The 25,360-nt window shown below is 37.2% G+C and overlaps 1 protein-coding gene across 1 annotated transcript; it reads right to left on the bottom strand.

Annotated features, from left to right (window-relative positions):
• Positions 1-826: 826 nt before the first annotated feature.
• Positions 827-24,561, bottom strand: LOC129263536 (twitchin-like). The gene is made up of 7 exons (XM_064100730.1): positions 24,184-24,561; positions 19,121-19,168; positions 15,214-15,519; positions 12,884-13,216; positions 10,538-10,894; positions 7,209-7,410; positions 827-1,126 (listed from the first exon to the last, which is right to left on the bottom strand). Exons 1-7 carry the CDS (start codon positions 24,233-24,235, stop codon positions 907-909), a joined length of 1,518 nt encoding a protein of 505 aa, XP_063956800.1. The 5' UTR covers positions 24,236-24,561; the 3' UTR covers positions 827-906.
• Positions 24,562-25,360: the final 799 nt, after the last annotated feature.

Raw genomic sequence — 25,360 nt, 5'->3', positions numbered from 1 at the left:
ATGCAATGTCTGAACACAACAGTCTTACATTCAGAGACATCTTCATGTGAATGGACTTAAAGTTTGGATCACAATAGTCCAGGTCATCACTGAAGTCCAGTCGAACAAAAGGCAGATGATGATTAGAGAGTCCAGTGAATTAGACTGGTTGAATGACCAGTCTGAAATGGCACAATGGCAGATTCATTGCATGTAGAAATCCAATGGTGATGTGAAGTACTTTGATACAGAAAAACTGCAAAAATTAGATGATAAATACTGGAAAATGCAGAATCCATGGCAGTACCCACAGCCATCATTCTATTCTATGGACTTTATCCTCTCAGCTAGTGTAAAAATCACTATGCCTAATCAACTATTTCAGGACAAACTAGAGAGTAAAGTGGGAGCCTGTGAGAGCGCTGTCCAGCGCTGCACAGCACTATCGGAGATTTAACTGTACAATTTACTAAAAAGGGCGCTGAGTGAGCGGCGGAGCTTAATAGCGGTCACAAAATTAGCTTGACTAAATCGGTGTGAAAAAGGAAAATTGGTTTATTTGATGGCAAAATTCAATCCTGTTTACTGAAGAATAAAAAAAAAAAACACTAATCTAGTAATATTTTTAATTTTATAATGTGGTACATTTTTGGTTAATTGATTTCATATCTATTATTGGAATTTAGTCTTGTCATAATCTGTTAGTTTACCTTTATTTTGCTATTAATCTCCGAATGTATTGCGTCGGTTGATGGTTTGGTGGGCATGCCTACCAAATTGTGCGCGCACTTTAATTGCATGCGTGTATCGAGTGGACCAACGAACGTAGGGGGCAGCAACACACATCAGTGTTGCTGTTAGGAAGGTTCACTCGATACGTGCATACAATTGAATAAAATTCAATGCGAAATATTATTAAAAAAACTTTCATACAATTCTCCCCCCTGTTATAGACCCATATTTGCTGACGTTTTTGTTCTTCGTAATCATCTCTTCGTAATCGTTCTCGATATCACTGCATTCAGCATAGACATTGCGTATGTTGGTTGTTGTTGGTTGCGTTGGTATGGCGGCAACGATGCACTGGCTGAGGTTATTTTCCAGAGATCCAATGCTATTATTACTTCGCCGCTTCAACTTGATGTAACTGAGAATGAAAGAAAAAAAAAATCGATTTTAATTCGTCATGCGGACGAATTAGGTGGTCTGTCGTAGAAAGATAAATACTAGTAGATAAACAGACATAATAAGTTAAACAAATGAGTTGATATTAGATTGGAAGATAAATAGACAGTCAGATAGACATATATATTTAAACAGATACACATAAGACAGATAGATAAATAGATAGATGGATGGAGAGATAAATTATAAGTGGATAGATTAATAGAAGAAAGGTAAATAAATATAGATAGATATATAGATAGATATAGAAATATATATGAACCGATAAATACGTATTAGATAGATAGATATTAGATAGATAGATGGATAGGTAGATAAACAGATAGATCGATAAATCCAGTTCTGATTTGCTTTGCAAAGTGTACATCGATAATTATTATTATTATTGTTTTTACTATTACAGTTGTATTTATGCATGTGTGTAAAATTAGGTAATGAAACTAAGTTTTGGGGCTGGCCTTACAAACAAGCATTGCTTATTTTCGGCAGCCTCTCCGTCTTACTCTTAAATACAAAACAAAATCATTTAAGGCAGTTTAATGTTCTTAATTGTGTTTATCAAATCTATAGGCCTTATTATGTTTTATAAGATGTTATGTTTTGTTATATTTTTTATTTTTATGATATGTTCATTATATATAACATTGTGAAACGGAAAACAGTAAATAAAATGAAATGATTAAAACATGTATTCAAAATGCCTAAATTCTAGGTCTAAATCTTAAAAAAACGACGACCTAAGTTAATTAAGATATGCAGCTTGTTCTATATATTTATAACGTGCTTGAATTATCCAGTTTCAGATTAGAATATCAAAAGAACTTCTGCCTGCATTATTAACATTAATGCAGGAAGATACCTAGTTACCCATCCATTTTACAATTTACAAAACATTAAAAGAGTGTCCTGGTCTTAGATCCGAAATCCTCTTTTTTCGGCTAGTGCTGCCGTCAATTGTTTAGTTATTTTACTCGTGTCTTGAAGAAAATACCAGTGATTGGACCCATGGCAACAATACCAAATAATTGTTAGCCCAAATGAGTTTAGACAAAGTGATAGCGAACCAACTGAAGTTAGACCAAATGGAACATGGACGAAATGAGAGTAGACCAAGTGGTTATTAGACCAATTGGCTATTAGGCCAAAAGGTAATAGACGTAATGATATTGGACAAAGTGGATATTGGACCAATTGAAAAAAAATACAATTAGACTAAATGATAATAAACAAAACGGCTATTAGACCGACTGGCTATTAGACGAGATGATAATTAGACGAAATGGTTATTGGACTATGTTGATAGTTGACTAACTAATGGTAGACGAAATTATATCAGACCATGCGACAGTAGGGAGAAGGCAGTAGACGAAATGGCAATAAACCGATAAATATCCATATAAAGAGTAATCCTGATTTCCAAATAACTTAATTCTCTTTCTCGTGTCTCAAAAAGTGAAAGCATATTTTATATCTTATCTGTAGCTCGAGTCCTGAAGGAAATACCGCTGTGACATTGTGCGTTGCGACATGTGACGTTAAGCGTTAGAATTTTGCTGCGACATTATGCGTTGCGACATGTGACGTTATGCGTTAGAAAAACTACGACATTATGGGTTGACTGCGACATTATGCGTCGGACGCTTTTGGCATAATGTCGCAATCTGCGACATTATGCGTTGGTGCAACATTATCGGTTGTAACAGGGCCGATAACTGAATCCTGCGGTTCTCCTGATGAGACCTCCTTCCATGATGATTGACCCCGATCAACAACGGCTGACTGTGACCTTCCAATAAAAAAAGCACGAATCCAGTTGACAGAATCCCCAAAGGTGCCATAATATCGTAGTTTGATGGAAAGACGTTCATGTGGTACCCTGTCGAAGGCTTTCTGGAAATCCAGAAAAACAGCATCAGCCTGACTACGACTTTGAAGTGTTTGAAACCACTCATGGACCACCGAGGTAAGTTGTGTTACAGTTGATTACCCTTGTCGAAACCGTGTTGTGCATCGGCAAGAATGTTATTTACTGCAATGCGCTTTGAGATGTGGCTCAGAACGCTGTGTTCCACGATTTTGCAGGAGATACAAGTCAAGGAAATTGTACTTTGATGGGTCTATTTTGTCACCTGACTTATGGATCGATGTTACAAAAGCTTGTCTCCATTGGGATGGAACCACACCATTATCATAACTTTGCTGAAAGAGGAAGGCTAATGGTGGTGCAATTTCATGAGCCACAAGCTTGAGCAGTCTTGGTGGAATCTCATCAGGCCCACTTGCCTTTGAAGGGTTTAGCTGTAAGAGTTGCTTTTCAACACCAGATATTTCAATATACAGCTGTCCTATGGCTGGATATGGAGAGGGACCTTTCTGAGGAATGAGTGGACATCTTTTTGGGTAAAAACAGATGTGAAGAACTCATTCAAGCTTTCAGCTTTGTCAATTGGCGTAACACACAACTTCGAAGCCCATCGAAGTGAGGGTATTCCAATGTTCTCTGTTCGGCAAGACTTGACATATGACCAGAATCCTTCGGGGTTTGTAAGACTAGCTCCAATGATCTCGTTTACATAGTCAGAATGTGCACGGTGAACTATCTTAGCAACTTTGTTGCGGAAATGTCTATATGTTTCCCAACCAGCAGCAGTGGAGTGCCGACGAGCTTTCTTGAATAGCCGGTCTCTCTTGCGCATATGGCGTTTGATGGTAGGTGTTATAAAAGGTAGGTGTCTTCTGCCTTTGGTAAACTTGGAAGGCACAAGTTGAGACAGACAGTTGTTGAGAAAAGTGCTTATCATGTTCTAATTTTCTTCAACACTTCTTTCCCCGGACTACTGTCTAGAAAACCTTTAGAGAAGTCTTCAGCAGCCTTTTTGAGGCATTCGGGATCTGCCTTTTGAAACTGATAGACTTTCCTTGGTGGTTAGACTTGAATCTTTGCACTTGTTGAGAGCTTGCAAACAAGGATGTTGTGGTCTGATATACCTTGGTGTACATGCACATCCTTAACAAGTGCTGGATTTGTAGTAATAATGATATCAAGTATGTTGCCTGAGACTTGCCTTGTTATGTTCCTAACATTCTGAAGCAACGAGAACTGCAGGAGGATGTCCAGTAATCGCTGATGGGATGCTGCATTTGCAGGATCAGTGGTCGACTGAGATTCCCAATCAATATTTGGATGATTAAAGTCTCCAGCAATTATAATATTGGGAAGCCGCCTATGATGTTTAGACATCAACTTCGACAGTGAATTATGAAGACCCACTAGACTTGTAGACCGGTTACTTGGAGGACAGTAATAGCTGCACAAGAAGAAGGATTTGCTGTATTCAAGTTTAATGTTCTACCACTGCAGTTCACAGTCCACATCAAAATCAGGACATGCACTAACGATCAGTGAGTTGTTAATTGCAAGGAATACTTCGCCACCATGTTTCTCCCTGTCCCTGCGGAAGACCAGATAATTGTCTGGGAAAATTGAGTAAGTTGATATATCACTGTCAAGCTTTTACTCACATCCAAAGATTAAATCTGGTTTGTGTTGTGCAATAGTAGCCTTGAAGTTTGCCTGCTTCGTCCCACTCTTCAGCCCATTGCAATTTATGACCATTGCTTTGATATCCTTTTTTGGATATCGTCGGCGCGAATTACTAAAAGAGAAATGTGATCGGTTACGGCAAGCAGGAGTGGGTTTTGGTGTAGATGTGAGAAAAGTAGGCTCAGGGCTATAATCAGAGTCCGGATCATTGTCCTCACTTTGGGAAGAGCTCAATGGGGAAAAGCTATTCGAATGTGAAAAGTCCGGTCCCTGAAGAGAAGTAGTAGAGCCGACATTTGGCGAATCACATTTGAAACAAATCCAAGGGAAGCTTGTTGATTTATTGACAGTATATTGGTATGAGCTTGGTGAAATGCACACACATGAATTGTGGCACCAGTATCCACAAGCATCACATAGTAAAGCAGCATCATCTTCAAGGACTGTGTCTTCGCAAATTGCACATGGATGATCTGGTTGCGGAGTGTTCGATGAAGGCCCAGGATTGGTCTCAACCTGGCCACTAAGTAGTAGAAGAATGGCAAAATGGCTTTGAGATCTTGAGTTGAAATTTAGTAGACGTGCAGTCATACCACTTGTGGGCTGTTTTGCAAGAGATGCAATCACTATCATCTTCAAAGTACAATCATCACCAGATATAGATGTGGTATATGTCATAGATGTGATATGTCTGACTTGAATTTCTTTGCTCAACACCAGAAGAATACATAGAGTTGCAAGGAAACAAAGCAAGAGCAGGAAAGAATGTTGAGCACTGCTCCTCAAATCCATGATGACAATAATAATCTCCCACCGTCACATTTTAGGAGAAATCAGTAATACTGTTAGACAGGCTAATGTAAACACACACAGTCACAAAATCACAAAGGCAAAGTCAAACTTTACCAATACTGTATAACAATAGCAATGGCAAAGCAAGTTAGACTAAGGGCCAAAGGCCCTATTATTTTGTAGTAAAATTTGAAAATAGAAAATTAAATCTATTTTCAGTCATATGTATCCAAAAAATTGTCCTTCTTTCTATATCTTTCCTTCTATATCTGGATCCATCAAGGAAAATCAGAAATATGTAGTTCAGTAAGAAGTTCAGAGTTAAGGCTGGTTACTCACACAGACTTGAATATATAGGACCACAATAATGATACATACAGTATACAGCATTTAGCAGTGGAAAAGTCTAGAATTGTTTCCAAAATTTCACGATGAAGGTTGACCAAAATCAGAAAAAAATCCACTGCCATGGAGCTTGAGACCCTTAGGAAACAGATTTTTAATAATTTGTTGGTTGATTTCCAAGACAAAAAGGTGGATTAAATGGATTTTTCCAGCAGAGAAAACCACACAGACACCTCCCATTCAGACATATTGCATAACTTCACCAGTCATTCCTAAAGTCACTTATAACTTACCAACAGTTTTTTTTAAACAGCGCCATCCCATGACTCTCAAAATGACGGTAACAACCAGGGACAAATGACATCACCATTTTCATTATTTTTGCAAATACAAACGTGTATAGACGATCGTGCTGCTGCGACTCAGTTTAAAACCATCCGGTTCGTTGTCATGACATCGTGACGTCACACTTTGGTACTCTATTAGGCCTACTACTGCCACTGACGTCGCTACTCTTCTTTTAAACCCTTCAATTAAAGGGCATGCGAACCAGCATTCTTAATTGCACCACCAAAGTTATTAAAATATCATATCTGGCCATGCTCATTACCCATAATGCAGTATTCTGAGAACTGGAGTGCTATAAAGCCCCACTAATGATAACACACTAATGCACTACTCAATACATTCAAATTACAATGAGTACTTTACCAAGTAGAAAAACCGGGGAAGCAAAACAGGTACACTTCCCTTCAAAGCCATATTAGTTTCTCTACATAATGTAGGACTATCGGCCAATTCATCCTCTGTATATAATGCGTATAGTTTAATCAGAATGCATAATACTTTAAGAGTAAGACTAGCCGTTTCTTGAACACACAGTCGTTGAGAGACAACACACAATTCTTGATCCATTCGCTCCCCAATAAAAGCAAAATAGTGAGCAGTGTGTGGAATCCATCCATCGAAACTTGCACGCGCACGTGGTGCGCAAGGCCGAAATAAGACTTTGAGAAACCAAGGTCTGACTGCCCGAAGCCAAATCTAAGACCTAGGACTGCAGTATTTTGGAGATTCGAGATCTGGTCTAAAAACAATATATCCAAGGCTAAGGCTAAGACTAAGGACTGCAATACTTTGGAGTTTCGATGTCAGCCTTGCAAGGACTGCAATATTTCAGAGCTACGAGATGAGGGCTAAGGACTAGACATCCGAGGCCAAGGCCATGGTGAAGGCCATCTACAGCAATTCTGTGACATCCGGTTTATACTTCTGGCGACGCGCGCTTTGAATTACAGTGGTTAATGCAGCTAGCTTATCGGCGGTGTGCGATCGCCTCCAATAAAACACGCGTGTTGCTTACCTCAAAACAAGTAGTCCTAGAAGAAAAAGGAGCGAAGGTAAAACGACACTAAAAGCCAGTTTCCAACTATGGCATTCCTCGTATACAGGCATGATGAGTGTAGTATTTTGAAGACATTCTGTACAGTTCACCTCCGATATGTTCGAGCAGGGGGACGTCACTGTTGCTGGTGGGATTTCAGTCATATCAGTTCCATCTGGTGCTGTTGAATGCAATCAAAGTAATATCGAGATGTGTAGATCGTATTTCATCTCAGTGGTAGGCTAGTAATAAATCTTTAAGACTGGACAAAGAGGCGTAGCCTCTTAGTCTAGCCTGACAAATAATGCCTGTTGCTAAATATTATCAGAAAGTGTCGGAAGAGGATGATAACAAGAGAAGATATACTAACATAACTATTATCAACCACTGTGAACCGCATAAGAACAGGATTTTGTTTAGGGTAGAGCAGGATAAGTAAGTTCGATCTATTTCTTTTTAAATTGATAAAGGGCAACGACGTAAAGCCCCATTCTCTAACATCTACCTGCTTTCTATTTTTATTTTTACCCATTTTTCCTGTTCTTATAGTTTTATTTTGTTTCTTTTTCGTATCTTATTTTTTCAGCCATTGAGCATCGCTGTAACAATATTATTTCCATCTAAATCGTCCTCATTATTTTTTTGTTGGCGTTGTGGCCCAGTGGGTGAGTCTTTTGACTTTGAAACAAGGAATTCATCCACGATGTGCTGCACTCAACCCAGGTGAGATGAATGAGCACCCGGCAGGAATTTATTCCTTGAAATGCCACCGCGCTGTAAAAGGATGCTAGGCTGAATCCAGGATAATACTATCCAAGTCTATCGGAAGCACATAGGGACGTTATGCGTTAATTGTTATCATTATTATTTCATTTCATTTTTCATTTCATTTATTTCCACAAAATTAAAATATATACAAAGCAATATAAAAATACATTTTGAAATAGTGGTGGACCAAATTAAAGCTCATCAGGCTTGTTTGGATGGCCCAAAATAAGATTCATAAGCGCATACATAATACATAAAACATAATACATACATAATCATAAAAATACATTCATATGGCATAAGACAGGACAGGAAAGAAGGAGGAAAGAAACAGAGAGGCTATGATTATTTGTCAAGAGAAAGGGGTTGGTCAGTGTAAAGTAAGTGTCGTTTGTAGTTAAAGTTGAAAAGTTTACATGTCTTAGCTGTCTGAAGATTAACAGAGAGATTGTTCCACAGTATAGGGCCCTGATAAAAAATGGTTGATTTGGCTAGCTCTGTGCGACACAGAGGAGGATGAAATTTACACCTATTTCGTGTATTATGGGAATGAATGGATCGATTCAATATAAAATAATTCAAAAGTGACGGTGGTATATTTATACCATGATAACAGTTATTCATGAATGAACCAGTTTGTAAAGAAATAATACTATGAATTGAAAGAATATTCATTTTGGAAAATAAAGGGGAAGAAGGGTGTAAATGATGAGAATGAGTTATAACTCTTAGTGCCCTTTTCTGTAGACGAAATAGACGATTAAGATTATATTTTGATGAAAAGCCCCACACTGTGGAACAATAACTTAAATGAGAAGATATTAAAGAATGATACAATAATTTAAGAACATTTCTGGGCAAAAATGATAATTTCCTAAGAATTCCAATATTTCTAGATATGGTACCACATAGATGACTTATATGATTATTCCAAGACAACTTATCATCAATAATAACACCTAAGAACTTCGTACTTGACACTCTATTAATAATACGATCATTATAATGAATATTTGGGATGTTATTACTAATTTTACGTGTACCAAATATTACATAGTTAGTTTTATCTACATTTAAAATCAACTTATTGGCACACATCCATTGATGTAATTTTATTAATTGGGTGTTCATGGTATTGATAAGTTGAGTTGGATCAGGATTGGAAAGAAAAATACTGGTGTCGTCTGCAAATAATATGTAATTTAATAAGGTTGAACATTTTGGCAAGTCATTTATGTAAATCAAAAACAGAAGGGGACCAAGTATAGAGCCTTGGGGCACTCCACATCTTACTGTATTGTATTTTGATTCCACACCATCTATAACTGTATACTGTTGTCGTTCATTCAAATAACTTCGAAACCAGTTTAAAACAATACCTCTGATCCCATAGTAATGTAATTTATGAAATAAAATTGAGTGATCTATAATGTCAAAAGCTTTTGACAAATCAATAAAAACTGTTAATGTATATTCTTTCCTTTCTATTGCTTGTGTAATTTTATGAATCAATTCCAATATTGCAGAAGATGTGGAGTGCCCACATCTAAAACCAAACTGAGTACAGAAAAGAACTTGGAGTTTATCAAAAAAAAGGGGATGGACCGGCCATTGTTTAGAATAAAAAGCCTAAGCTTGTTATATTGGAATGCGATTAAGTAGGCTTTCACTCTCAACTAATCTTGTTCAGTACAATATAAGGTGAACAATGGTTATTACATGCAGTAGTCAAATTCAAATGTAGGGAAGTGCAATGAACTTGAAGGTCACTTTCAGTGTTTATAAACAAGAAGAAGAGTTCGAGATCACTGGAACATCACTGTATCATATGCATGGGACTGTAGATCAAATTCAGACACACAGAATGTTCCACATCAACATGATTTTTCCTGGCTTATACTCCAATAATAAAGAAAAAATGTTCACATTGTTAATTAAAGTCAATCTTACAAAGGTGATACTCACAGTCCATTTGTCTATATGGTAAATCAATTCCAAGATTTAGTCGAAAAAAGGGAGAAACTCCAGCAGGATTCAACACAACACAACACAACACTCATCATTCAAAGGCGACATTATATCGCCTTTAAAAAAAAATGACCCCTGGGCTATGTTTTAAAATGGATGATTTAAAGTTAAACCTTTAATTACTGAACTCAGCGCCACACATTTATTCTGGTGAAATTGTTAATCAAATACCCGAGGTCCATTTTACCAAACTTGTAATATTAGCAAATTTTCAATGACAGTTTAAAGCTACTAACATCTTTTGATTTTAAAGGCCGATCGTATATTTGTACAGATTTTTGCAATTGTTCTTGAACATGTCTTAGTGGCATGGGGCATAGTTCTTGCACCTATTTATTATATGCCATGGTGGGTTAACATTTACCTCATCACAATTTTAGTGCTTCAACTGGACAAGTCCTCTCGCGCTGCTTGTCATACCGAAGACTTTAAGGGAGCTTAGGCCATGTTAAGGGGAAAAAACAGCACCAAGAACCTTGGCTCAAGGCTAAGCAAGATAAAACATAACGCACCTGCTGGAGAAAGCGTATGAGATGTAATTGTGACAGTCTCCGTTACAGGCGCCGTGGTTCTGAATGATAATACAGGCCGTTGTGGACCGTCCTCACCGGATAAGCAATTGATGACCGAAACAGCGACTAGATAGCCAGTATCCGCCTCAAGGTGCCCGATGTAGAACTCGAGCTCGCTGCCAACCGGTACGAACCCGACACTAAGCCACGGTTCGTTGTTATCGCCAACGTCCTTCTTGAGGTCGATATCGTAACCACAGATAGGGCCATCTCCTTGGTGGTCGCTAGTCCACTCGATCTCCGCGTGTGACGTTGAAATATTGGTCAGAACAGGTGCCACCAGCAAAGTCGGTGGTTCTATGAAGGAAAAAAAAGCAGCAGGAGTGATAGGAAAACTGTTAAAGTCCGATTTCATTACCTAATTCATTTTTATATACAAAAGTGAGAGATTATACAAAAATATATACAAGTGGAGCGCCTCTGCCAGTCTCGCCTGCATTAATACGCGATTCAATATAGCAGTAGTGGTGACTTTGAACACGATCATAGAATAATCATTTACAAAAAACACCACTCATTATTTTTTTTATGATGATAAAATGCTATGTTCACTGATCCTAATGACATTTGACCTTGATCGTGAGACCAAAGACTTGTGCAAGACGATCAGTGGTACTTGATTCCACTTATGTCAAAGATTTCATGAAATAGAAAATTTCAGATTTATGATATTTAAAAAACTTAACCTTGGTTAAGATTTCGTTTTTATTCCCCAACATATTGATCCTAAATGACCTTTGACCTTGATCATATGATCTGAAACTCTCAAAGGATGTTTGGTGATACTTGATTACTGCTATGTCCAGTTTTCCTGAACTGCACCCATCAACTTTCAAAGTTCTAATGGAAATCAACAAATACCCAAAACATGGCCAAATTTAATTGATCCTAAATGACATTTAACCTTGATCATGTGACTTGAAACTCAGAAAGAGTTTACAGTAATACTTGAATACTATTATGTTGAATTTTCATGAGCTAGGCCTATATACTCTCTAAGTTATGACATTTCAAAAATTTAATCTTCGGTTAAGATTTTGATGTTCATTCCCCGACATGGTCCAAGTTTAATGACCCTGAATGACCATTGACCTTGGTCATGGGACATCAACATCTGGCAGAATGTTAAGTAATACTTGATAACCATTATGTTTAAGTTTCATGATCTAGGCTTATATATGATGACTTTTCAAAAACTTAACCCTTGGTTAAGATTTGATGTTGACGACGCCGCCGCAGTCGGAAAAGCAGCGCCTATAATCTCGCTCTGCTATGCGGGCGAGACAAAAGTGAAAGTGTATACATTTTCAAAGTTTTAAATCATTGTCGGCTGAAATGATAGTGCATTACATCACGAAACTGATTCCCATTTTTTTTAAATGAAGATAATTGAATAAGAAGAGAAACAGTTTTCACTTGCATCTGACAGCAAACTAACCAAACAAAAAAAATTGATTTTTGTTTTGTTTTGTATTAATCATTCAGTTCAAAATCAAAGTGATGGTACAAAGCAAAACATTACAATATCAATATTAACAAAACACTGTTCACAAAAGACAAATAATAATCCATAATACAAATAATCGTACAAAATGTCATAGTACTGACATATTCATATACAGTGGATAAATTCAGTAACAAAAACTGTAAATATTAACCATTTATAACAATATGAATTCACAAAACCATACAATAGTTATGCAGAAAAATCATTGCTCAACATTAATGACACTGAATTAAATTTATAATATAAAAATGATAATGATAGCGACATTTTTACATTTACCGTGCCTTTTCTTTCCCGTTCCTCTTTCGCTTTTTGTTCTGTTGGTTTTGGAGCTTTGGGGGGGGGGGGCAGTGCCCCCTACGCTCCTATACCAGTGGTAACATATTAGATAATTAATTGACATTATTGTCTGGTCAATGTTTCACAAAGCTGTTTGTAAGTTACGAATGACTGTACTTATGACTCGCGGCCCTCTTTTGTGCTATAGGGTTAGGGTTCCCTCTGTGGTATCTAACCCTTAACCTAACATAATTATTGCAATCCTAACCCTATATCTTAGATGAAATAAAACCCTGAACAATGTCGTGTTGGCTCCCCCCCCCCCAGGTTATTAACTTAGTACTTAAGAACATAATCGATTCGTGCATTAAGTCGATTGTAACTTTACGAACAAATTTACGAAAAGCTCACCAGATGCCATAATAGTAATGTCCACCTACCAGCACCATGTTGTTCTACGGAAAATTTGGCAAAAGGAACTAATAGTTTCATAAACTCACCAATTGAGGAAGTCCTGAGAGACAATAATGGCCCTTCTCCGAGTTGAATAATCCTTGCACCGTCGCACATGATAGGTCTTACTGAGACCTGGTACCCCATAGACGGTTCTAAGCCAGTTAGGTTGAAGACACTTTGTTCCACAGACTGTGGACCCGGTTGCAATGGCACGAAACCTGCTGTCGTCCAAGGCGTGGTGTCATCCCCTAGACCCCTCCTGTCAATAGCATAGCCGCACGTAGGACCATCACCGACGTATTCATCTTGCCATAGGATAGTTGCATAGGTTGTTCCTGATGCTATTGTGCTAGGGTGCTGGTGCAAGCTGGGCAAAACTAATAAATGAAATAAGAATGAATTTTAATATTTTGTTCTTATATTATAGGCCAAACAATAATGATAATAATAACGTTTTATTTACCCATGGTAGCCACTGCAGTTATAGGAAACTGCTCTACCAACGGGCCCTGCATGACAAAATAATGGTATTGTTCCTGCCCTTCTATAAACTAAATGCTGAGCACCTAGCAAGAAGGTAGGAGGTCTCATTTCTATATTAGTCTTTGGAATTACTCGGCCGAGGACCGAACCCACGACCTCCTGTTCATGAGGCGGACACTTTACCACTGAGCAGCCATGTCCGGTTAACGGTTAACGAATAACTACAATTCAATGCCCGAGCAAAGCTACGTGTACTGCATTTGTGACCATCCACCCCAAAACCACAAATAAGTCGCCAGGGAAGGTTCTTTATTGATAGGCAAAATAGTAATTTGGTTTTCAAAAAAAAAAGACAAAAATAGCTTGTCTAATCATGGACCTACTAGCTAGTAGGTCCATGGTCTAAAGGAGTATTTCTTAATCTTTATACTTTAAAAACTTCAAGTTGTTCAGTTGTATAGAAAAAAATACAAGAGTTTCTTTGATGCAAGTTTTTGTGGACTGCTTAGAAGTTTCATTGAAATGGCACAGAGTGCACATCTTATACTTTTGTGATCTTCTGAAGCTCTGGCTTTGTTTTATCTGCATTCAATTAAGTATTTGAGTGAGTTATTGTTGATCAAGTTTGACAAATCACATATCATTTTAAAAATTGGGATTCGCTTGTTCAAACTCGATTCGTTCTGGGTGACTTGTTGGTTTTGGGGGTGGCTGGTCACATTTCATACCAAAGCTTTAACCGGTCAATAGTACAAGTCACCATGGTAATTTGTACCAGTCATTAGTATATATGCCTGTTAGCTCGAATAAATGGTTGGTCACGTGGTAGGTATCAGCCAATCAATCATGGGCGCGTTGTGGTCTAGTGGTTACGACTCTCGGAGGTGGGTCCGAATCCCAGCCATGGCGTGGTTTCCTCCAGAAAGAAATTTACCCATATTGTGCTGCACTCGACCCAGGTGAGGTGAATGGGTACCCGGAAGGATTTTTCCCCTGCATTGAACTTATATTATTAGAGATTTATGTTAAAATTGGCTATTCATAATCAAACCACAACTTTAGACCAGAGTTTGAATTATAGGTTTCACATGCCTAATTCATTTCCTATAGACTCATGTGTTAAAGTGGCACTTAAAAAAATCATTAAAAAATGAGGAAATTTAAGAGGGTTGAATGCTTACTACCAGTGGATAGGATACATGTCTGACATTTCATATCTGACCAGAAAGGGTACCTCAACCGGCTCATTTTAAAAATAAATCGGCATTTTCGAAGACTACACCTGACAGGATCAAATTCATCACTTGAGAGAGTAGAATGTCCCTAATTATTCCACCATTAAAAAGGTTTCTCAGCAGTGATATATCTTTCTAATGTGGAAAAGGGAAGTTCAGTAGTTACACTCCCTAGAATCAGTGTTAGATTGTCACTGATTTTCATTAATTTTTGTCAATCAGCAATATCAAATATAAAAATTGAGAATGGGTTGGGTCGAATAAATATCTGTTGCCTGCCAGTTGTAGTTAGGCCCGTGCAGGGGCGGAAATCTATCCCAAAAGGTAAGAGGGACAAGGGGCTGGAAAAAAAATTGAAGGTCATTTCGACGGAAATAAATTTGACAAGCCCCCCCCCCCCAAAAAAAAAAAAAAAAAAAAAAAAGGTTATCCCAAAAGTAAGGTCATTTGTCCCAAAATGTAAGATTTATTTCGATTTTGAATGATGTATTTTTTACCATCATGTCATAAGAGACCAAAAATATTAGGGGGACATTTGATATTGTGTCCCCTACTATTTTAAGTAGGGGGAACATGTCCCCCTGGGATTTCCGCCCATGGGCCCGTGTAACCTAAACCCGACTTCGGAATGAACAAGGGGGTAAATATCAACTTACCATAATTCTGTGTTGACGTGGACAGTTCGGGACTTGCTGTCCCTTCTTTCCCCGAGCAGTGGAGAAGACGGACACTTATACCATAGCCGGTCCCTGCATCCAGTCGGTCAATCACGAATTGGTAGTTTGCATCACCTTCCAAGGGAACAAAACCGACACTCGTCCACGATGTCGATGAAGGATTTTGGAGATAGACAGTGGACCCGCAGACTGGACCGTTACCATTGTAATTTAGATGCCATGAAACCCAAATATACGAGGTCGTAACACCGATCACTTCGGGTGCGTTCTTCAGAGTCGGCAAGGCTAAACGAATGTAAAATTCGTAAGTTGTTATTTTAATTTTCTTACTTACTTTCAGATAAAAAAAAACATTTGAAAAACAGGCTTATGTGGTCAAGGGAGTGTCTGGTTTAAAAAACAAAACAACACACGCATTACCCAAGGTAACAGTGGCGTAACAGGGGTCGGTGGCCAGGGGGGGGCAAGAGCCAAAAATTTCCCGGTCATATCATGGTATGAACATGATTTTTTATGATTGTGCCCCGAGCATTAGGTCAAAGCTCAATGCGTGATAAGTATCCCCCCCCCCAAAAAAAAAAAAGAGGGGGCACAGCATGCTTAATATAAGTCCCGAGCGAGCGAAGCGAGCGAGAAAAAAAAAGAGCTTTTCATGAGAATCTAACTTTGAGATTGATTGTGACATGGTATTCAGAAAATAACATCATATCTTACATCTTCCTTTCCTTTTCTTTCATCTTTTCTTTTATGTTCTCGGTTGTAGAACTTTTGGGGGCCAGTGCTATGCGGATCGGGTCTGGGGCAATGGCGGCCCAGGATTTTTAACCTCGGGGGAGGCAAAAGAACATTTGGGGGCGGGTCAACACACAAATATTTTGCCTATTTCTCAAAATCGAGCAAGAAGCGCGAGCTATTTGTTTTTAATGTAGACCCTATTGATTTGAAAAGGGACCTGTTAAGGACTAGATGTTTGCATTGGGTCATGAAGTTGATACCTCACCAAATAAATAATGCGAGCGCGAAGCGCGAGCTGAAAAATTTTAACATCCTGAGATGATAACTGGACGGTTTGTAAGCACTTTTTGTAATCATGAACTGGATGGCTATCTAATTAAACATTTGATGCGAGCGCGCGTAGCGCGAGCTGAAATTTTTTATTTATGAAACTTATGAATAGGCAGGATGCGTATCTCGCCAAAACGAATAATAAAAACTCTAATCACGAAAAGCATACTGACTTGAACAATGGATTATTAAGCCCCATTTGAACAGATAATTTACTTATCTCAGTCAACAGCTACTGCGAGCGTGTATAGCGCGGGCGACATTTTGAATTTTAAAAATGACCTAAAAGATTTATGTGAGTGACAAAAATTATTGGGAGCTAACAGTGAATGGATGGGAAAATTTTCAAAATTTAAGGAACGAAAAAGCTGTTTCGGAGCACTTAGCAGCTTTAGTAGACTGCCTATGACAACATTTACTATACATTTCTTTTATTTTTCAAAATTTTGGGAGTGGGGCCAACTCACTGGGGGCAAATGCCCCCCGTGCCTCCCCCTTCCTGTCGCTACTGGTCTGGTGCGGAGCCCCCGGAACGTCGGGATATTTTTAAACATTGCAGATGGCAACTGTTTTATCAAAACGCGGGTACATACATAACCCATATAACTTTTAATATAATATAAAAGTCGCAAGCGAGCGAAGCGAGCCAGAAAAAAATGGTCTTTAAAAATGATTTTGAAATTAAATTCTACTTATGTGATAGTAGCTTTGCAAATTTAGCCAAAGTAAATTGGCTTTTTACGGTAAATCTTGCCAGCGCATAGCTTAATTTACTTAGGACATAATATCGGGGGATATGACTAGCCCTTGGCTGACCCTACTTTGGCTAAGGATTTTTCCCGGGACACTTTGTCCTGATTGCGACCATTATATATTGCATACAATTTAGCAAGCTTATAATAGACGCCATCCACCTTTCTTACCGTTCTTTACATTTTTCAATCCTAGGCAACCCGGTCGTGTTATTAAGGTGGTTGCTTGCTTACAAGCATTCATGCTTTCTTAGGAATCAGGTAAAAAATCACCACCACCACCTTAAAGTTCGCTTATTATTTACGTCCCTTTTCTCTATATATTCTGATTTTCCAATTAAGCATTTGGTTCTTCCTTCATTTCCCGTTTCTTTCTGCCTCTTTCTCCCATTTTCCCGCCATTCTTGCCCGTGCATGCCATTGCTGAGTCATCCCTTTTGATTTTATATCCCTCTCTTGCTAATCATGCTATGGTATTAGTATTTCAGGATATTTATACTTCCTCACGTGTTCTTCTTTCCTTCTTTTTCCCGCTTTCCTTCTATTTTCCCTATTTATGTTCTTCCTTTCTTTCCATTTCTTTTAATTTTTTCCCTTTCCCTTTTTCCTTTTCCTCTTTTTCTTTCTTTCCTTCCCTTCCCCTTTCTCTCTTTCTCCCTTTTCTCTTTTTTTTCCCGCTTTTTTTTAAATTTTCCCGTTGAAATCCGCCAGGGGGGGCAGCTTGCCCCCCCTGCCCCCCCGCCTGTTACGCCACTGCAAGGTAACAGGAATGCGGTTGATTCAATTGTTGTTTTGACGTCACCGGAAAAAAATTATAAAGATTTTCGCGATCAGTTACGATAAGCCAATAGTGGCTTTTGTAAATAATCGCAAGGCAATGGGAACGAGTTTTTACCTTCGTTCTTTCCCTTGTGTCTTTGTACTGGTACTATCATGTTTCGAATGTTAAAATACCTAATTTCACCGAGCGGATTTAATCACAAGAGCGGATTTAATTTAAAAACCGTTTTAGTTTTACTATATACCGTGTGAGTAAACAAGGAGTGGCAACTCACAAATCCCCATTTTATGGAAAAGATAATGACATGAACGCATAATAATTTTATATAGCTGTAAATAATATCTTCTCCCAATTAATTTGATACCATATTTATGTGGTATGTGTGGGGGGGGGGCTGCACCCCCACATACCCCCCCCCCCCCTTAGCGACGGCCTTGCAATCAAGCTCTCGCCCCGCCGTGCCCACCCCCTCCCCCTTAAGAGCCACAATCAAAGTTTCTATTGTAAATATGTCGTTTATGCACAAGTGAGGATTTTATTTATTTTTTTATTTTGTTTGTTTTGCTTGTCGAATTTTCCTTGATAACATATGTACCCCCCCCCCCCCTCTGGAAAATCCATGATCCACCTCTGCTTAATACTATTATTACTATTATTATTATTATTATCATCATCATTATTATTACTTCTTTAACTATCTAACTACTACTACTGCTACTCCAACTATTAATGCTAATACTACTTCTACTACTACTACTACTACTACTACTACTACTACTACTACTACTACTACTACTATTATAACTATTATTATAATTATGATTATTACTGTTGTTAAAATCATTACCGTCATCGCAACTTTCATTTCTTTGCAGAAGGGTGAGTGGTCATTAATCTTTAAGTATTTTATAACAAGAAGTTTTTACTTAAGTTTCAGTTCTTTGCACCACCTCTGATATCGTTCTTTACTTTCTTTAAATCTTCTCTCGTACGTTATATGCAGTTATTATCTTAAATTTTCCCCTGCTTGCTACTGTCCTTAATCGGTGGACCTCGCTTTAGCAAGCTAAACACTTGTAATTACTAAAGGTTTTAAGAGCCAAGACCACTTGTTTCTCTAACGTTTCGATTCTAACATTTTGTGCCGAATTCAACTTACTTTATTTTGTTCCTTGACATTTGTACGGATATGTATTTTTTTTCGGGGGGGGGGGGGTAAGAAAATTAAAATCTAATCTTGTGGTATCATGCATATTTTATAAAAATATATCACCATATGTATACTCACTTGGATTGCTAGTTCTGAAGTGGAGATATGAGATCACAGCCGAGTAAACTAAATAAAACAATGAAAAATGAAAACAAATGAAACAAATGAAAATAATGATTTATCGCAATCCTGCAATTGTTTTTTTTTTTTGAGGGGGGGGGGAGAAAAATCCACTAAAATACATGAAGACTTGCCGAGAACTGTTTCACCGGAATAATGCAAACACTTAAAAAATTCGATTAATTCGTCATTTGTTATCCGATTTTAATGAAATTTTCAGCATTTTGCTCTGTGAACTTTACTCTATATATTGAAATATAAATATCTTCAGCCCGGAGCATCCCTTTAAACACCCAACGAATTAACCAAGGTTTTGGTATAGGGTACAAGGATGCCATAGAGAAAGGGTAAACCATTAAAGGACAAGTTCACCCCAACAAAAAGTTGATTTGAATAAAAGAGAAAAATCCAACAAGCATAGGACTGAAAATTTCATCTAAACTAACTAAACGTACATGCAGGGGCATATCCAGGATTTTCAAAAAATAAAAAGGGGGATTTTCCTTAAGGAAGAATTTGCCAAGCCAAAAAAAGGTTTCAAACAAAAAAAATAAGGACATTTCGTCCACGAAAAAAAAGATCACCACTTTCAAGAGGGGGGGGGGGGGGCACACTCCTGTTTTAACAGCAAATTTTAATTGTGCCTGTCAAGGGGGGCAGTCTTTGCCTCACCCCCCCCCACCCCTGGATCTGCCAGTGCGTACATGATAATTATGCTAGATAATTCGCTCGTTCAAAAGAAAAAAACAAAACCGAGTGAAACGTATTTGAACAGCTAAAATAATATTGATTGAATATGATTCTTTAAAGCAAGGTAAACATGATGCTTTTAGTAAGGTAACCTTTGGTAAGGTTATGGTAAACAAGAAAAATTATATAAAAAAGAAACATATAAAGCAATATTCGGTTCGTTTGTTAAAATCACAATAATCCTGTAATCTTTTGAATTATTTCTTTTTCTTTTTCTACTTTGTCCTCATTTGGGTCAAACACATTTCAGTGGATTTAAATTTATAAGGCACGTAGACTAGTCAAATAAAAATACATCTTCAAAGATAGGCCACGTCATATAAAACTAAAGGAAGGTAATGATATAAAACAGAGGCGTCGATCCTGGGGGGGGGGGGGGGGGCAGGGGGGGCGATCGCCCCACCAATGAAAATATTGGGGGGGGGGGGCAAACTTATCATTTTGCCCCCCCCCCCCAATAATTCCGGATATGCATTAAAAAAAAAGATTGTAATGTTCAGCAAGCGAGATTGAGATACACAACTCGTTCTTTATTTAAAATCGTGCTAAAAATGTCCGCTTTTCAGATTGGAATTAAAAAAATTTCAGCTCGCGCTTCGCGCTCGCATAATTTCTGTAGCAAAAACCCATACTTTTCATGATTAAATTGGTGAATGTAAATGTCCCGTTTTCAGTTCTAAGCCTCAAAAGAACTGCTTCAATTTGCAATAATCTTTTCTTGGATATATAGCTTGTTCTTTATCAAAAACGTCCAGTAAACTGTCATTTTTTCCGATCGAAATATCAAAATTTTCAGCTCGCGCTTCGCGCTCGCATCTATTCTTCTTTTAGATACAAATCTTAATCATTGGTACCAAAAATGCTTAGAATATCAAGTTTTCACCTCAGAATATAAAGAAATTTGAGCTCACTCTCGGCACTCGTACTATCTGTGTAGTGAGATACGTGTCTGTGTCTCATCAGTCATATATATATATATATATATATATATATATATACATTATATATATACAAATATATATATAATGAGATGAGGCGAGGCCATCTCAACAGATGACGCAGGACACCATTATTTGCACCATTATTTGGTGTCCTGCGTCATCTGTTGAGTTGGCCTCGCCTCATCTCATTATGTTTAATATTCACAACTCAACAGCGATTGGTAGAAGTAAACTTATCATCACACTACATATATATATATATATATATATATATATATATGTATATATATTTATATATATATATGTATATATATATATATATATATATAAATGTGTAAAGTTATACATGTACAACAGCATTGGCAACTCTTTTTATTTAAATATTGTAAAGAAATGGATGAAGAGAACAATGGTAGGCGTAGCTTAAATCAAAGTTCCCCAGAGCTATCTACCCTTTGGAAAAATTGGTGATGCCGAAAAAATGTCTCTGCCGGGAATCGAACCCGTTCAAAAGAAAAAAACAAAACCGAGTGAAACGTATTTGAACAGCTAAAATAATATTGATTGAATATGATTCTTTAAAGCAAGGTAAACATGATGCTTTTAGTAAGGTAACCTTTGGTAAGGTTATGGTAAACAAGAAAAATTATATAAAAAAGAAACATATAAAGCAATATTCGGTTCGTTTGTTAAATTCACAATAATCCTGTAATCTTTTGAATTATTTCTTTTTCTTTTTCTACTTTGTCCTCATTTGGGTCAAACACATTTCAGTGGATTTAAATCTATAAGGCACGTAGACTAGTCAAATAAAAATACATCTTCAAAGATAGGCCACGTCATATAAAACTAAAGGAAGGTAATGATATAAAACAGAGGCGTCGATCCTGGGGGGGGGGGGGGGCAGGGGGGGGGGGCGATCGCCCCACCAATGAAAATATTGGGGGGGGGGCAAACTTATCATTTTGCCCCCCCCCCCCCAATAATTCCGGATATGCATTTAAAAAAAAAAATTGTAATGTTCAGCAAGCGAGATTGAGATACACAACTCGTTCTTTATTTAAAATCGTGCTAAAAATGTCCGCTTTTCAGATTGGAATAAAAAAAATTTCAGCTCGCGCTTCGCGCTCGCATAATTTCTGTAGCAAAAACTCATACTTTTCATGATTAAATTGGTGAATGTAAATGTCCCGTTTTCAGTTCTAAGCCTCAAAAGAACTGCTTCAATTTGCAATAATCTTTTTTTGGATATATAGCTTGTTCTTTATCAAAAACGTCCAGTAAACTGTCATTTTTTCCGATCGAAATATCAAAATTTTCAGCTCGCGCTTCGCGCTCGCATCTATTCTTCTTTTAGATACAAATCTTAATCATTGGTACCAAAAATGCTTAGAATATCAAGTTTTCACCTCAGAATATAAAGAAATTTGAGCTCACTCTCGGCACTCGTACTATCTTTGTAGTGAGATACGTGTCTGTGTCTCATCAGTCATATATATATATATATATATATACATATATATATATAATGAGATGAGACGAGGCCAACTCAACAGATGACGCAGGACACCATTATTTGCACCATTATTTGGTGTCCTGCGTCATCTGTTGAGTTGGCCTCGCCTCATCTCATTATGTTTAATATTCACAACTCAACAGCGATTGGTAGAAGTAAACTTATCATCACACTACATTTATATATATATATATATATATATGTATATATATATATATATATATATATATATATATATATATATATGTGTAAAGTTATACATGTACAACAGCATTGGCAACTCTTTTTTATTTAAATATTGTAAAGAAATGGATGAAGAGAACAATGGTAGGCGTAGCTTAAATCAAAGTTCCCCAGAGCTATCTACCCTTTGGAAAAATTGGTGATGCCGAAAAAATGTCTCTGGTCTAGTGGTTAAGGCACCGGCGTTCAAAGCTGGGGGCCCGGGTTCGATTCCCGGCAGAGACATTTTTTCGGCATCACCAATTTTTCCAAAGGGTAGATAGCTCTGGGGAACTTTGATTTAAGCTACGCCTACCATTGTTCTCTTCATCCATTTCTTTACAATATATATATATATATATATATATATACAGATATATATATATGTGTGTGTGTGTGTGTGTGTGTGTGTATAATATATATATATATATATATATATATATATATATATATATATATATATATATATATATATATATATATGTGTGTGTGTGTGTGTGGGTGGGTGTTTTGTACGATCGAGCGCCTTTGGAACGTTAATGATTTTGCCCCCCTAATCTGAAAATGGATCGACGCCCCTGATATAAAATACGTTTTGGATGCATTCGTCTTTTATTTTTAGTCTCTCTCTTTTCTTTTTTCGGGGCTTCGAAAATATTTTTTCTAAAAAAAATCAACGTGATGTTTTGGTGAAAATCGTTTTGTTTTGCCTGTCATTTTCAATTCAATTCAATTCATTTATTAACCATATAAAAATAGTCAAATACAATGTAAAATAACATAATATATAAATGCATAAATGTAACAAAACATAAAACAAATAAATATACAACAAATAAATATAATTTATACATTCATGTAAAAAAAAAATCAACATATGGTAAGAGGCAACCAAAAAGATTAAAATCTTGTTAGGCAGTTGCCCCTTTACAGGTATTCAAATAATCATTAATAATCATAACGTAATCATTATATATTCATACATCAAACACAGAATCGCCCACACCCAACACACATCCATGACCCATTGCACTCAAACAAAGGAGAGAAAGAGAGAAGAGAGAGGGGGGAGGAGGGTACATGTATGTTTAGAAAAGGGAAAGGGAATCAAGATGAATAACCACTAATTAATTGTCTTTTAAGTAAAATTTTAATTGAGGAGGCTGTTGAACAAGAACGAATTATAGGATCTAAGTTGTTATAAATTCTAGGTCCTGCATGTTTAAAAGAATTATGAATTTGATTATTAGAGGTCAGTGGAAGATGAAAATGAGAAGCTGAACGAGTATTATACTGGTGAAAATCATTATTATAGTTGAAAAAAATCATTATGTTTACAGGTGCCATTTCCTGTTTAATATAATTTTTTTTCTTTCTAAATCTCCTTCAATAAATTATGGAGTGAAAACTTTTTTTCTTCGGGGGGGGGGGTGTTATCAAACAAATAAAGCCTCTCTAGAAAATCTTTGCGAGCTATACAAGCCCCTAATCTAAATGACTTTGTCTTTATATTTATTTTCGAAAAACGATTGATACACAATAACATACAGCTTAATCATCATTAGCAGTATGGGCACATCCGATATACTTACCGATTAGAATGGCTACAACCAATACGACACACACCACACCTGCAGATCCCATTTCATATAATATTCGGTCCAAGGTGGATTATAATTATGGTAGTATCATTACACATATGACGATAAATAGCAGCGTTACCAATATTCGAATTGCTCATTGAATTCTTCCGGAGTCAGAGTCACCTTTTAGTTGTTCTTATTTCTTAATTTCGTTCCACATGAATACTAGCTGATTATACAGTCATTCTCAGAGCTATTCACATATTATTATGATTATTATGAAAATATGATGCTATTTACTGCGCGGCCTTCAGGGCGTCTAATGGTAGGCCTCTCTTGATTTCACGAAAGATACGTTGCGATACAATGGATAGCGACATTCAAAGCGGGGATTCCCCACTACAATGCGAGTTGTTACAGAGCGGTAGCGGCCAAGTCAAAGGTCAAATTACTAAACAGCTCCTTTGTTGACAAATACCACAGGTATGAATAATACAAAAATCAATGGCTCTTCTCATACCGAATCTAAATGCACAACTTTTATATTGTTCCCAGAAGAATAACAAATATGTCAAGGCAGGTACTGATAGGTTGGATATCTCGGTGCGCAATTGCAATTTTAAATTAAGTATCTAAAAACAAGAATATCTTCTTGCTAGTGATTGTTATTAAGTATTCATATCATATATAGGCCTATATCGTACATCCCGGCAAGAATTTCTTTAAAAATAGATATATGGAACGACCCTTCCAACAATTAAAGTTTTGAAAAGGGGGGGGGGGATCTATTATTTGGTGTGTGCAGGAAAAGCACAACATTTAAGAGTCTGTAACAGATAGTGTTAGTTTGGTTACATTGTATCAACCAGGGAAGTGTTATAACACTTCCCTGTATCAACTGTATCCTTTATCGGTGCAGTCAGAGAATACCTCTTACAATAAGAACCCTCTTGGATACCATGTATTAATTTTGGTTGGTATCTTTAAGCATGCTATACGTTTCAAGTGAATGATATTCTATTATGCAGGGTTGTTTGGGTTCACTCTTACATGTGTCACTCCAAATGTTACATGAAGGTCTAAGCGTTTTAAGTCTGGCTTTGATATGGGACAAGGGCTAAAACACAGAATCAGGTTGATTATTATTTTGGACTCTTTTATTATTTTGTCTTCTCAGCCCTTTATT

This window comes from Lytechinus pictus, chromosome 6, assembly GCF_037042905.1.
Source record: "Lytechinus pictus isolate F3 Inbred chromosome 6, Lp3.0, whole genome shotgun sequence".
Taxonomy (NCBI): Eukaryota; Metazoa; Echinodermata; class Echinoidea; order Temnopleuroida; family Toxopneustidae; genus Lytechinus; species Lytechinus pictus.
The sequence above is the reverse complement of the archived record's forward strand: the minus strand, read 5'-3'. Positions and strand labels throughout refer to the sequence as shown.

Excerpts from the sequence above, each read along its gene's own strand:
- LOC129263536 (XM_064100730.1), bottom strand. The coding sequence starts at position 24,235 with ATGGGATCTGCAGGTGTGGTGTGTGTCGTATTGGTTGTAGCCATTCTA. Across the intron at positions 19,169-24,183 it reads GGTTGTAGCCATTCTAATCG|TTTACTCGGCTGTGATCTCA; the intron begins GTAAGTATATCG and ends TGTTTTATTTAG. Across the intron at positions 1,127-7,208 it reads CTAGGACTACTTGTTTTGAG|TTACATCAAGTTGAAGCGGC; the intron begins GTAAGCAACACG and ends TTTCATTCTCAG.